At 44.5% G+C, this 15674-nt stretch overlaps 1 protein-coding gene across 5 annotated transcripts in view; it reads right to left on the reverse strand.

Annotated features, from left to right (window-relative positions):
• The window catches only part of nkd (NKD inhibitor of WNT signaling pathway naked cuticle), a 62961-nt gene that overhangs the window by 16887 nt on the left and 30400 nt on the right, over positions 1 to 15674 (reverse strand). For 3 of the 5 annotated variants that reach the window (XM_089579667.1, XM_089579670.1, XM_089579669.1), the window contains 2 exons: positions 5371 to 5449; positions 2011 to 2135 (listed from right to left, as the gene is read on the reverse strand). In XM_089579667.1, coding sequence (XP_089435793.1) covers positions 2011 to 2135; positions 5371 to 5449 — 204 coding nt within the window. The remainder of the gene's footprint in view (positions 1 to 2010; positions 2136 to 5370; positions 5450 to 15674) is intronic. The other 2 variants (XM_089579668.1, XM_089579671.1) reach the window with 1 other exon arrangement.

The following is a 15674-nucleotide window of genomic DNA, read 5'->3' on the forward strand; positions in this document are numbered from 1 at the left end:
TGAGACCACTATGTGCACTTAAATATAAATGGGGAGAAACACAAGGAAAGCAACAAACCCTTAGTGTTTGTTCTGTCCATTTGTTTCCTAGTATTTGTTCCTCCAAGGTGTTTGCACTTCAGTTACGAGCTCTGAACTGACTAGCCCATTAAAAAGTTAATTAAGCATTATGTACAGTTGTAATAAGGAAGCAAATTAATCTACCCAAGCGCAGCTGCCATACGGCTACAGAGGAAAGCTATACAGCTTCCAGAGAGACTTCGTAGTTAAAAAAACTCCTCCTCGTCAGGGGTTCGAACTTGGGACCACTGTTTCACCAGAGCAGTTGCTCTACACACTGAGCTGACCCAGATAGACAGCAAATGGTAGGGAGAGAGTGAATTGATCAATAACTCTAAGTGAATTAAACTACAAAGTTTTTGTGGAAGCTGTGTAGCTTTCCTCTGTAGCCGTATGGCTGCACTTCGGTGTATGCCAATGAGTAATTCGCTCCCTTTCTACAAATTTACTCCACCTTGGGGGATTCCTCTAAACATCTGACCAATTATACACAGTTGCCGACAATATGACAGAGAACAAACTTTTGCACAAAACTGTGAATTTACTGGTTATTTCCCCAATAAATTTGAGAATGACTTTTGGTATCATATGCCAGGAGGAAAAGTAGTTAGAAAACAGAAAAAACTGCGCTTGTCACACACAATTATGCAATAATTATTAAATAAATGCTCATAATATGTTCCTTCTCATATTGCTCGTGACGGTACATGCACCACTTTGAATGCAGTGCTTGCACTCAAAAAGCTAGCTTGCAAAATAATTAAAATAACATTTTTCAGTCAACCAAAAAAAATTTCCAACTTGCATGGTTAATTTCATAATTAAAGGTGCACTGAAGAGGAATCTGAACTCGTCTTTTTGCCACGGGAACTCGATCTACACGTTCCCAGCATTCTTAGAAACATCGATTTATTGCCCTCTGCGGCCGATTTCCCTAATTAAATTGGATTAACGTCCGGCTCCCGCCTTTTTTTTTTTAATTCCCCACATATGGTGGCAGGAGTTGATGAACGCATGCAGTGCCTTTCACCCAGTCCCATGGCAGCTTTGCTTTCGCTTTTATTTTGTTTCTTCTAGGTTTCTGTGAATAAATAGGTCTAGTCAGACACTACATAGCTGCAAATTAGGCTCACGGAAATAAAAATACGCGTGGACTCTGCTTTCGCCGATCACTACGTAATGCTCCGCCGATGGCAAAGCGGCAAGCCGCCACAGGACTAGGTGAAAGGTTGGTTGACTCCTCCCACCGTCTGCGGGGAATTCAAAAAAAAAAAAAATGCAGGAGCCCGACGTTAATCCGATTTAAATTAGGGACATTGGCCGCACAGGGCAATAATTTGAAGTTTCCAAGAATGCCCAGAACGTGTAGATCCAGTTCCAGCGGTAAAAACGAGAGTTCAGATTCCTCTTCAGTGCACCTTCAACAATATGACCACAGTCAGACTGCAAAATTTGGTCCATATAGTTACAAAATGATTATATAATCTATGCAAGCAAGCATATTTTTCTGCCAATCTTTCACGTGCAAGCATATTAAACTAATCCAAATTACTGAGAGTCAAAGGAACAGAACTAAAGCATATGTATAAACAGAGAATCAATAACACTGATCATGCCTAACTCTTGCTAGCAACTATAAAAGCCAACACCAATAAAGAACACATGGTTCTTATAGAGTGCTTCCATAAGGAACACGAAATACCCATCTGTAAAAGCATGTCCTATAGCTAATGAAAGCTTTTTATTAGATTTTTTTTCTTTGCTTGCAGGCTGATAAAAAAAACAAGAAAGATATCTGCAGAGTACACAATGACACCCCAAGCACCGCCAGTTTACTTAAAAGAATGAAGAACAAATTTAAATGCAAGATTTCCCTGCTACAGAAGGTCATAGCGCACCATTTTGTTTCACAGCAAATCATCTTTCATAATTTCTATCGTCAAGGCTCACCGCAGCACTGAGGGCTTCTCCTCTTTCTTCCTTCTCACTTCTCTCTTCCTCAGCTTTTTCTGGCCGCTCCTCATCCTCAGTGAGTGACGGTGTGGTCACCTTTTCTGTGCTGCCTGTGCTGCCTTCTGGGAAAAAAAAAATCAAAACATACAACCTTCATGAGCACAACCTGAAACCACTGGGGGAAAAAAAACAAAAAAAAAAACCTGCACCACGAAAATTGATATTAAAAATTGGTCTATCATATTCTGGTGTCAAAGATCCGGATCCAGTGTTCCGTGCACTAACAGGTTGTCTCGGCTGAGACATCTTGTAAACCTTGCTGAGATGAAACCATATGACACCAAGTTAGTAGTGAACTTGTTGCAAGACTTATGCTGACTGATTTTTTTGCTGTTGGGTCTAAACTGACTGAGTGAAAGATGCTCTCCTTCAATGAAAACATTAGCAGCATGTTTTCACATGCCTGCTGCCACTTATGCTGCACATTACCACAACTGATTCTTTGAAAGCAAGTCAGGACATTTTCCCGGAATTAAATGTTACATCTCTAGTGCACAAATGCAGCAGGCACATGTTGGGTTTATTGGTGCATAAGCAAATAAAGGCTACTAGAATGTGTCAGGCACAAAGTTTAAAATGTGCCTTTTTTTTAGCAAAACATTTTTAACGCATGTTTCAAACTGTTGGAAATACAGCAAAAGACACTACAACTATAGGTGATAATGTGCACTCCCACAATGTGCTCTCCATAGAGATATTTTTGTGCTTCAAATTGGCAAGGACACTACAAACACAAAGGTGGATTATCGGTGAGCTTTGTTGATTTCTGCTTTTCAGCAACTATTTCCAAAAATGCACAAAAATTCTAGAAGCAGTAGTTTACTTTCTTGTCGGTCATGGCAGCTTTGTACACATTCCTTAACAATGTGGGCACACTTACACTCAAGCACTATAGTAGCACTCTATACAAAAATACCTGTCATGCAATTCTTGCCACACAAGTCCAAGCATTTAGATATTTTTGATGATGGTTGGCAAATGCAATAAGCTCCAAAAACTTCCAAAAAAACTGACTTTTCAATAGTGCAGCTTTCAAGACTACAGCATGCCAATGCATAGGATGTGTTAAGCGAGGATGCAAAATAATTACATGAATCCAAAGCCTATCGCTGCTTATTTTTTACATAGCACATTTGTAGAGCACAGAAAGCTGTTGCAAGAAGCTGGAATTCCACAACTCTCTCTTATATTCAAGGCAGAGTATCTTCAATATGGCTAATAAAGTGAAAATGACACATTACTTCAATGACACTACGAATGAAAAGTATTGTTTGATAGCCTGCAATTCTCATTTCTCGCACGCGCGCGTGCTTGCGTGCGCGTGCGTGTGTGTGTGTGTGCGCGCGTGTGCGTGTGTGTGTGTGTATGTGTGTATGTGTGTGTGTGTGTGTGTGTGTGTGTGTGTGTGTGTGTGTTGGAGACCTCCGAAATATTTAGCATAAATGTTCTCAACCTAGCCAGATGTACAATACAGCTTTGTAAATGGTAAGTGATTCCTAAAACTTCTATATTCCCCTGTTCTCCAACAAGGCTCACTGTGTGTTTCAGAGTACACAAAATGTTTAGCGAACAAGTGCCATGCATTAGGAGCAGCATTAAAGCAAAAAATACCTTTCTGTGAAACCTGATTAAAACCTACTTAGAAGCATTACAGATCCTGCTTGGGTCTGTAAAATGATGTGTAGTATGCAATAAGCAAATAAAAATAAATAAATTTAACACCAGAGAAATGCCCTGTACTGGAACATGACATGCATAAGCATGCAACTAGGTAAGTAGGAACACTTGATCCAGAACAGACAAGCATAAGAACCGTCTTTTTCGTCAAGAACCGTCTTTTTCGTCAAGTCAGGCTATTCTGATTGCTTTTGTCACCTTACCTCTGACATGTCCAATTACAAAAAGCCCTGTACTATTTGTATTCCTTTCTTCAAGTAAGACTGTACTTTTTTAAGACTGATTACCATATTTTCTGGTCTACAAGTTGCACACCTATGTATAAGCCGTCACATCCTTCTGCAAACGGCAGTTTGTCAGAAAAAAATTGCGCATAAGTCGCACCGGAGTATAAGGTATAGCGCTAAGCCTGCAGAAGGTATAGGTGCAGGTATACAGCGCTTACTGAAATGAAGTCCTATAAAAACTGCACTGAGGATCCCTTCATCAGAGAGTATGATGAAAACACATGTTGAGGCAGCTGCTGTGTGAAGATGATTCTCGAGCTCTGGCCAGCGTACCTTCTTCCCACGGTGTCTGCCTTTTTTTGTTGCTGTCACAAGCCACCTCCAAAAACCCGGAAAATAAGGGGCAGGCCACTCAGACTTATGGACATGTTCGGACGGGCTCCTCGGAGCACTGACCCGAAGGATTGTGGCCTCGACAGCTATGCCGCACAACCGTAATGAAGGGGATAAAAAGGCGGGCTCTATCCCCTCAAGGCAGTGCGCTTTTGGGTGATTCAAGTCTGTACGGTGCCTTCTGTGGAACCAATCGTCCGCAGTCCTTCGTTCGTGACCCTGCCAACTGTTTTGCAGTCAACCCCATTCGCCTCCAATTGCCTCCATGACGTGAGAGAACTTTTCTTGCCTTGCGTATACTTCTGAGCATTTAATTCTCATTTTATTCTTTTCGCCTGTGTATAATCATCACTACTTGTATCCTACTGCAGTCTTGCGTTTTAGTTATTTGTAATTATTCCTGTTGTTATGTGCTAGTTGTTTGTGCTGCACTATTCTGTTATTCTAAATTCGTAAATTTTCGTTTTGTATAAACAAACACTCAGATCCTTTTTATGTGTGAAAACTGCAGTACATCGAATGCCCTTTTTCAATCCACACGATGCACAGGTGACCAGCCTGATGAAACTGATATGTCTCAAAGCTACCCTGCCCACTGTGGAGGTTTACGTCAGTTAGCTTCATCGACCGGAGGGGACACTCAAGGCTTTGTACCAGTTGCGGATCATTTTTTTGCTCACATCGAGCTGTCAGGTTCCCATTCTCCAGTGCATATTCAATGGCACGCTATTTGAATTTTGCACCATAGCTCCTTTGCCTAATGGGCAACATCATGTTGTGCGAGAACAGCACATGATGCACGCAAAGCCAAATTGGACGGTGAAAGTGAAACTTTCAAGATTATGGCTGGAGTGGGGTTTGCACCACCCGCCTTGCCTTCGGTGGCAAATTTTCTGTCAAGGAATCACACAGACCCCCTTCTGCTATAAATGAAGTTAAAAAAATGCACACATACTTTTCAACCGAAAAAATGAAGTTTCCTTTAGTTTTGTAAACTCACCATGATGCAAACATTGTTCTTCCTCGAACTGGCCACCTGGTTTGCAGCTCTCGTCATCACAAAGTGACAGAGACAGCTCCTGCAATAAAACCAGTCTTTTTATAATGTGACATTCAAGTGGAAAAGGCAAAAAAAAGTAAGCTGACATAACGGCACACTTGTCGCCTGCATTTGATCCAGGCTGCCCAGAGAAGTAGCAGAACATCACTTTTTCCTTGTTCTCTGTGCCGCAAGCACTCATGTTCGCTTTAGTTCGGTGTCTTATGTTCCCCTTTTTCCACACAACACCAGCAGTGATGCCTGTTACTTTATAAAGCCTGAGTTGCATCCCTGGAAAAGCAGTTGGCATGAATGATAAGCAAACAGCCCATTACAGAAGGCTGCCTGCTGAAGTAAACAACAAACTATACAGCTCAGCATGAGCCAGCAAAGGAGGCATCATTTATGCTATGCATGAGGCCACACCAATGCCACACGTGGGGCATTCCAACTAGCCAGTGCGAATTAAATATCGAACAATAAAATAAAAAATTTAAAATAAAAAACGACATTTCAGTAGCTTAAAACTTAATATAAGAAGGGTTCCCTACAAGACTCCATTATTCCCCCAAAAGATGATTACATACTGATGATCCAAGTCCACAGGCATGAACTAAGGCTTTTATCTTTGTAGTTAATTACTCAGCATGGAAGCTTCTTTTGCATATATAATAGGGGTGTGCAAATATTCAAAAGTTTTGATCGAACTGAATATCCTTCTATACGATTCGTTGAATGAATCAAATAGTGAAAATTCAAAAATATTCAGAAGGAATCAAATACAATCTCAAGTTTTCGAACAGTTTTCGAACAACAGACACAAAGACACAAACGAAGACACAGGTGCCAGAGCCCATGCACGGATACGAGCCCCATGGCCGCGATCACCATCGCGAACATGCATGAGCGTCAATACTACTCCATGCAAAACGATGGGTGTATGTGACAAAAAGCACGCAAAAATCATTCACGCGAGCCAAGCATTGCACAGCCTCACAAAAAATGATCTGTGGTTCAACGTGGCTGAACCTAGTAAGATGAGCGAAAGCTCCGTTAAGCATGGTTATCAAATCTGATGTCTTTCCATGATCATCAGATTCCGCCTGAGAACGGCGATACATCGTCGAAGCACTTGTTCCGGCATGTTGCTCATCCATGACTGTGTGAAGGTAAGCACACGCCACATTTGCTTTTATATAGCGAACGGTGCGTCACACGATTTCCGGCAGTTACGCAAGTACCGTCAGCTCTGCATACGCAGCTGTGGTGAGGCGCAGTGAGTCACGTGATTCGATAGTTGTGAGGCTAGCGAGCGCCGTCGGCTCAACTCATGCAGCTGTGGCAAGGCTTGGCGAGTCACATGGCTTGACATCAGAGCCAAGCCTCTGTTCCTCTTGGTTCGAAGGTCAAATTTCATAGCTACATGACCTTCAGCTTGTACGGGAGGAATAGAGCTCAGTGCAAGGCTAAGCGAATTAGGTGTGAATCTCGCTGAACAGATGCAGAGTGGATTGGAACTAATGCATTGGCAATACTTCTTGTACCCCTCATCCTCCCCCCTCCCCCACCTGAAAAAGCTGAAGCCGCCAAACCTGCGCAACTGCACAGCTAATGCGCCTCACAGCCATATTCGCCGTCAGCCACGCAAAAAAAAAAAAAATTGGTTTCGAAGAAAGGAAATGGCACAGTAACTGTCTCCCGTATCTCAGTGGACACCCAAAATGCACCGTAAGAAAGAGATAAAAGAGGGAGAGAGAGAAGGAAGAAACAGGTGCTGTAGTGGAGGGCTCCAGAATAATTTCAACCACCTGGGGATCTTTAATGTGCACTTACATCACACAGCACACGGGCGACTTTTGCATTTCACCTCCATCGAAACGCAGCCGCTTGAACCCGGCTGTCAGGTTTGAACCCGGGTACTCTGGCTTGGGAGCCAAACGCCCTAACCATTAAGCCACCATGGTGGGTACAGCCTGTGAGATTTTCACAAACAGAATTTACAGCAGCAACTGCCATTTACTCGGTGCAAGTTTAAGTACACAGCATGGAACACTGTCTGTACGTTGCGGCCGTACTGCGCGTACTATCAGTGTGGGCTCACTCCACAACTTGTCACTCATCAGCGGTTAGTAACAGGGAGCCGACATGCAGGGCTTCTGTATGAAGCCTCCCTAATCAGCAAGGGTGTTATGTACAGTATTGTGCACCTTTATCGTGAAGATCTTTGAAAAATTTAGGGGGCACTTTGAATGTCTAAAGTGCGTAGAGGCAAAAGCATTTTCTGCACCACTCTGACTGCCTCTGTGGCACTGGTGACGTCACCACTGGATGACGCCGCACATAATTAATGACCAATTACTAAGTAATGACACATTACTAATTAATGACGAATTACTGATTAATTATTAAATACTAATTAGTTGCTAATTAATTACACTTAAGCTTCGCCTTTAGGAGTGGAACGCGACAGCGTGTTGCAGCACTGCCAGGGAGTCCACGGAACACCACCACCCGTTTGGCGCAATGCCTTGCCCTTTGAATGCAACGCTTTTTGAGGAAAGGAAATGGTGCAGTAATTCTCCGCCATCTCGGAGGACACCTGAACCACACCGTTACAAGAAGGGAGGAAGTGGAAGTGAAAGAAGAAAGAGAAAGAGGGGCCGTAATGAAGAAAATGAAAATTGTATTTGAGGAAAGGAAATTACGCAGTAACTGTCTCGCATAGCTCGGTGGACACCCGTCATCCATTTGTAGAGGAAGGGAGGAAGTGGGAGTGAAAGAAGAAAGAGAGAGAGGGGCCATGATGAAGAAAATTAATAATGGAAATAGTTGAAGAGGGGCAGTACAGCCTGGGAAGTGATCATAAGCGTATTTGTGTGCAGTTGGAAGTTGGGAGCCCTGATCAAAACAGAAATGCAGAGAAGTCAAAAAGAGAACAGAAAATTAAACAACGAACAAATAGCACTAATAGCAGCAGGCATATAGGAAGCAATAGCGAAACGGCCTATGAGGAAGTAGGATTATAATCAGAACTACTACTGCGTACAAAAATGAAACAAGTAAAAGGGGTAAACCGCTGGGCAGGAAAGAGGAAGCGCCGAAGCTGGTGCAATAAAGAAATTAAGGAGGTCACTGAAAAATTACGGGTAGCTCAAAGGAACACGAGAAGCAAAGAAGGCACAGTTATCTCAGGAGGAAGGAGACTAAAAATGGGAATCTTGTCGACGTGCAAGTCCTCGTTCAGGCTAAAACAAAGCACTCCTCTGCTCACTGGCTGGCTGAAGTTCACGATGCAACAACGGTAGGCCATGCGAAATTCTAGAGGCCCGGGTACTGTACGATTTCAGTGCACATTAAAGGGACCATGAAAAGAATTAAAAGCCGCTTGTAAATGTTAGAAGTGATGCTCAGAAGCATTGACACCAAGTATGAATCTTCGGAACTGAGCCGGCAATTTATTATGAATTTTTAAAAATCGTGTTTTTTAAAATTCGCGGGCCGCTTGGTGTCTTCGTAGGGAGCAATTCTGAAACCAAAATCGGGAAAACAGACGTCACTAGTCCCATGACGTCGCCAGGCCACCACACGCTGTCATTCGCTAGAGCCGCGGCAGCTTCGACGTCACGGGCACACTTCCGGTAGCGGTGAACATCGTCTGCTCGAGCGGCCGCGCGACCCCCTCGGGCAAGCGCGAGCGAGGGCATTGCCTTCGCGCATATGGTTTTAATTTACCTCTGCCGCCTCTTTCTGTCGCGAGTTCGGGAGCCAAGAAAGCGCAGAGACCGGAGAGACGCTGCCGACACACGCTGCTCCTCGGGAGTGGGACAACCGGAAGTCGTAAACCGAACGTCAGCGAATGACGTGTTCATGGGCGGAGCCCGGTCCCGGAGCTGTTTTCTTTATTTTTTTATGGTACCCCGCGCGTACGAGTTGAGGGGGGAGAGGAGGAGCGTGATTTTTAATCGCCTATAACTTCGTTGTTATTGAGGCTAGCTCAAAAATTCTTGCGCTGGAGTGACGAGTGATGGATTGCCTATCTTTACGTAATCTCAATAAATTTGTTTCATAGTCCCTTTAAAGAACCCCAGGTGGTCGAAATTTCCAGGGCCCTTCACTACGGCATCTCTCATAGCCCGAGTCGCTTTGGGACGTTAAACCCCATAAACCACCACCAAAGCAAAAATCCTGGAGCCATACAAGCTGGCTGGGTAAAACGAATCAAAGACAGCAGGAACAGATTCAAGATGCTCAGGGAAAATGTTTAGAGGGAGACGACGCTGTGAACTACATTACATCAGTTATAGCTGAGCCATTTAGGAATGACGATAGGGTAATCTCCCCAAATGAGGGAGAAACACAGGACAGCATCATAGAAAGCAGCTTAGAACTGAGGAGTCTTAACTGTAAAAAGGCAGAAGCAAATATTCCTAAATGCACATCTGCAGGGATAGAAGAAATTACAATCAAGTTGATTAATGAACTTGGCCCAAGAAGCAAGGAAACGCTGATAAAAGCATTGGAGACAGTCATAACAAATAAGCAAATTCCGCACAGCTGGAGACAGAGTAAAATGAATTTGATTTATAAACGGAAAGGAGATAACATGAACATAAAATCCTTCTGACCGATTACGATAACATCTATTATATACAGGTTGGAAACGCAGGCAGTGAAATTAAAAATGCAGTCATGGGTAGAAAGTAATAAGATACTCGGAGAACTTCAGAATGGGTTCAGAAGGGGTAGTTTTAGATAAGTCTGTTCGTGCTTACTCACTGCATAGAAATAGCCAAGGCGGAACAGACCTCTGTATTGTACAATAACTTTTGAGGTAGGCAAAGGATTAAGGCAAGGTTGTCCTCTATCACCGCTGCTGTTCATGCTTTATATGGTAAATATGGAAAGAAGGCTACAAGAAAGTAATCTGGGTAATGATTTGTCATACAGATTAGGCGGACAGGTCATTGAGCAACGGCTCCCAGGTTTAATGTATGTTGGAGACACTGTACTGTTAGCAGATAGCCAGGAAGATTAGCAAACTCTGGTTAATTGTTGTGGGGACAAAGGAGATGCTCCAGGTTTCAGTTTTAGCGCAACTAAGTCAGGTGTAATGTTTTTTAACGACACAACTGATCAGGTGCTTACAATACAAGGCCATGAAATATACCCGGAGAGACCGAATACAAATACCTTGGGGTATGGGTAAATGAAGGGCAGATATAGACTGAAAAGCATGAACAGACTGTTAGGGAAAAATGGCAGAGAGATGACGGGATAATGAAACATATGGCGTTATGGGGTACAACAAATATGAAGTACTGAGAGGTATTTGGAAAGAAATAATGGTGCCGGGGCTTAGTGAGGAGTAGAAGTAAACGAGAGAGCTGTTTCAAGATTCGCACTAGGTACCCACGGCAAAACCACAAACGAGGCAGTACAGAGGGATATGGGCTGGGCATAGCTCGAAGTACGGGAAGCTTAAAGTAAAATATTATATGAAGAACGCCCGAGGAAACTGGACGATAATAGGTGCGCAGCTAAGATATCTAAATACTTATACAGAAAGAGCGTTACTTAAAGAAAATGGCTAATTTCAAGACCAATTTACAACACAACTGAACGAAAATTAAAAAAAAAAGCCAAGCGTAGTGGCAACTGCCACCACCCTGTTTCAAAGGAGACGCACCCATCTTCCATCCATCCATCGGCGAAAACTTTGCATTGGTGGCTTTCAGTTAGCCGATTTCGGCGCAGACTACTACGGGTTTGCATCACGCACAGCAGAATCAGTTAAGCACTGCTGTCTAACATCACAATACAGAAGTTACTGCAATACCCAAGCTCTGTGCGCAGTTTTGCCTCACACGAGCCAGCAGTTGAGGCAGGAAAATTTTTGGAAGTCTTCACAATGAAGATCCACCTACTGTAAACTTCGAGATATAAGAGTTCCGCGTGACCAACATGTTCGTTATAAGTAGGCTTCAATAGACTTTACCAACCTTAACCTTTTGAAGCGGCAGTGACAACTAAGGTTATGTTGGATAGCCGGCGCACGGCACCGCCCAATTCGAAAGCAGCGAGTCTGGAGCAGTTTGGAATAGCTTTCCAGATAATCAGGATGGCGCAGCTTACGTGGTTTGGCGTAGTTAGGCACATTTGGGCTAACGGTGGCGTCACAGTGCATTCAACATGCAAGATTAGATTTAAATTAAGCTCAGTGATAAGGAGCAGTATCATATGAATCAAATAGAACAGACCAGCCGAGGCAAGGGGGTTACCAGCCAGGGAAAGGGGGTTATTCAAACTTTAATCTAGTGCCGGAATGCGGGACAAGCAGAACGAATTGTGAACAATGCAGAGATAACTAGCTGGGTGCTGAGAGGTGTACTTGGCTTGCAGAAGACCTTCGTCCAATGCAGTGGATCAAGGTTCACTTTTTCCTTCGGTAAGCGGTCCCGAACCGCTCCATCGGCTGCGAGACTGCCAGAAACTGACAGCTCGCATTCACGTGCAGCACTGCCCCAGGGCTTTGTGTTAACTCGATGCCCTACATTTCAGGCACAATGGGCTTTCGCTTGCGAGACAGTTCCAAAAAGCAGTTTCCCGAATCCCGTCCACCGCTTCCCCATCCAAAGTGAAGTGGCATATTGAAGTGACTGCATTCGTGCTCACATGCATGTGGTGAGATCGAGATATCTACTGCATACAACAAGCTTCCAGCCTGCCGTGCTGGCGAGTCGCCACTCAAACATGAACGCTATCAAGGGCACTCGAGCCCAAAGTACGTCCTGAATCTCAACGAAAGTGCTATACGGAGACAGACGATGATAACAGTTGGTTTCCCTCTTGATCTCGTAGAGGGAAATTTGGTTAAAGATGATTGTTGTAAGGATTCTTGACGTCTTACAGATTCGTTTTGCTCAATCACATTGCAAGAGGACACTTCTGGAGAGGTTAAACCTTTTATAACAATTAAAAGCACAAAGGAGGATACAAGCAAGGAGAAAACATATTTACACTTGACTGGCTCGCAGTTCTAACCAGCCCTCGGTCCTGCCGAAGCAGCTGGTTTTAAAACCAATGTCCCCGCCCTCGGTGGGAGAATAACCAATCAAGTACTATACAAACATCCACCCAATAACTTATTGGGGAAAGGAAAATACCACAAATCAGCAGTTGGGGAAAGAATAACAACCAATGAATGATTGGGGAAAGAAGCTAACTCATCGGGACACTGTACACATATGCCCACTTTCCACCATCACGATTTCGGATAATTATGCTTTCCCGCTGCGAGCTTCGCGAACACTCGCTTTCCCAAGGTCCGGTTGCCGCCAAGTTCGAGGAACGCCATTTCAACTCATCTGTTTCTCGTCGGCGCTCCTCATGCCTGCAGCTAGCGTGACAATATGTCAAAGCATGCCGCTGCAGACATGGTACAAAGAGCCACGCACTGTGGCGCGGGTCAGCCTCGCCGTACACACGTGCACACAGGATGCCGCCTAACGACTCAGTCCATGAGGGGAGTTTGAGGTCTCCTGTAATCCCCCGCCATTCGGCGCCTCCTTCTTCTCCCGCCGGGTTGACTGACCCCTTTCTGTACGGTTGTGCGGAGGGCCCAAGAAAAAGGACGTAATGGTCATTCCCATAAAGCGACCGGATGCAGCAAGCAAAATACGGCACCGCGAACTTCACTATAACCACGCACGTTTCACCTCCTGTCCGTCTTTTGAAGCAAACCCATGAACTACCGAAGCAAGCAGAACCACGAACACATGGCCCCAACAGAACATTAAAAAGCAGCAATAAAATAAACAATGTGAGACAGATACTGCGCCATTTCCTTTCCTCAAAAAGCAGACCAATCTCTCATTCATGCTGCAGCCGCTTGCGGCTTCGAACATCGGTTTTGAGGCTTGCAAAAAAAAAAAAAAAGGCCGGAGGAAGGGGGAACAAACTCCAAACACACGGTGACGACAGCTCAAAGCCCATGACTTTCGGCGCTACAGGAACACTTCTCCAGTTTGTCTAGAGTGGACTTCGATAACCATGTACCCTTTCGAACACTGAAGAAAAAAGCAGACGTTTTGGCGCTTTCAGCGTGTGGCGATTCTAAACGCGCTCATACGTCTGTGCTGTTACACAATCTCCGGTCTAACCTGCATGAAATCCTCAAGGGACAGCGAGGGTGCCAAGCCAAACCCCACCCAAGGCTCCCTTTCACCTAACCTTTTGACTGTGGAGTCGTCTCCAGCTCCCAATCTGAACAAAAGAGCACCGGCTAAACCAAGCCCATGCCGTAGGGGTTTACGACCGCAGACCCCACACGACGCCACCGACGTGGCATTCTTCAGTAGTGCGTCAAGTGCGCCTAGCGGTCACTGATGGAAGGACGCCCGCAGCCCCAGCTGCTTCGCGGAAGGGGGCTCGACCCCTTCGGGGGGCCGCGGGGCCCAAGAATGGACACGATTAGCGCGCGGGCCGGCTCAGTCAGTCCGTATCTAACCGAAAGCGAGCGTGGTTCGAGTGACGCCGTTCGAGGGCAAGCAAAATACGCCGTCTTTTTTTTTTTTTTTTTAGCCACTCCAGCCTAAGTACCTAGATCAGCTTTACTCCAACCGGCCCACAAACACGCGTGAAAGCACAGTAGAGGTAAAGTGTAGCAGAGGTCTGCAGAGGAGACCATGGATAGATGGAAGATAGAAGCGTCCCGTTTGAAACGGGGTGGTGCCAGTTGCTACCATGCTCGGCTTTTTTTTCTTTATTTTTGTTTAATGTGTCGTAGAGCTAGGTCCTAGATTGATGATAAAATTCGCCGATTTTCTTTAAAGGGTCAGTCTACTCACCGAGATGAGTGTATAAATAATGGCATATTCTGGTAGTTGGCACCCTATAACATCAATAACGAGGGATCTGCGCCCGGTTTAAGCCTGTTTCACATGACAGCGAAAATGCTAGCGAATCCTGTCGCCGCGGCGGAAAAACCTGTTTTGAGTCGTCGCTGCGACGAGCGGCGAGGTTTCAACAAGTTGGAAATTTTCGCTGCGACGCGTCGCTCAATCGCTCAGTCGCTTGCATGTGAACCGGCCTTTAGGCAGGAATTTATATTTTATTTCGGCGTTAAAAGCTGCGTAAAAATGCATGGTGGCGACCCCAAACGTTCATTTTGTTCAAGAAAGTGGTAGTCTTTTTTTGTAGAAGCATAAGTGAATATACTACATACCATTTGTATGCCCCAATGTCAGAGAAACGCACGTTTTGTTCTAGTAAACTGTAGAAGGCGTACCGCTCGCTTTTTCTGTCACATGAATATTTATAGTTACACGTACGCAAAACGCAGGCACATTCCCACTTTTAGTTCAGCGTATGCTAGCAGAGACGCAAAAATAAACTCAGCCTATAGTGGCGCCATCTGGTCGTCAGGACGGGAACCATTGCTGTAAACAAACTGACTCTCCACTTAAGCCTAGGAGCGGCAGAATCGTCACTCTAATTATTAAAATAAAGCAAATTTATCTCTTATATGTTTTCTTATAGGCGAGATGAGACGAAGCGAAAGACAGGCGCCCCATTTATGGCCAGTGAACGCACTGAAAAAGGCAGCAACAACGAGAATTCAGTCCGAAGCGAGAGGTCCGGCTTCGACGGGCGCCGCCATGTTTGTCGCCGCGCGGCGGAAATCCAAATGGTTGCCAGATGAGACTACCATCTCATAGAGATGTGTTCCCACATTAATAAATTCTATTTTAAAGTGTTCTACCGCACTCCTTGGCACCACAGCTGGCTAAACGGTAATTTGAGTAAAGAGCTATCGGTTGCAGCAAAGAAAATATGGTCGATAAAATTCAGTAGACTGACCCTTTAAATACATTTTCCTACACTTCTAACCTTATGTCACCTCTCTGCTTTTGAGTCACCAATCTTCCAATCGCTTTTTGCTAGCTTCCAACGTAGATTTGTTTACATGACCATTGTTATCTCTAAACCCTAGAGCCTCAAGAAGAGTGACTGTGCCTGCATCGACATCCGGATGGATACCAACACATTTGAGCATGAGGTCATCAATTGTTTCAACAGATTTACCACACACGGCATGTGTCATCTTCTTCGTTAAATTTTTTTTTTGTGTGGTTTGGTTTATTAGGGTTTAACGTCCCAAAGCGACTCAGGCTATATGAGAGACTGCCTCTTAAGTTATTGTAGAACGATTCCTCCCTGATTTGCCTCTTCCAGTATCAATACAGTTCTACACTATGCTTCTTTTC

Source organism: Amblyomma mixtum, chromosome 3 (assembly GCF_055824585.1).
Source record: "Amblyomma mixtum isolate Tamu chromosome 3, ASM5582458v1, whole genome shotgun sequence".
NCBI classification, from domain to species: Eukaryota; Metazoa; Arthropoda; class Arachnida; order Ixodida; family Ixodidae; genus Amblyomma; species Amblyomma mixtum.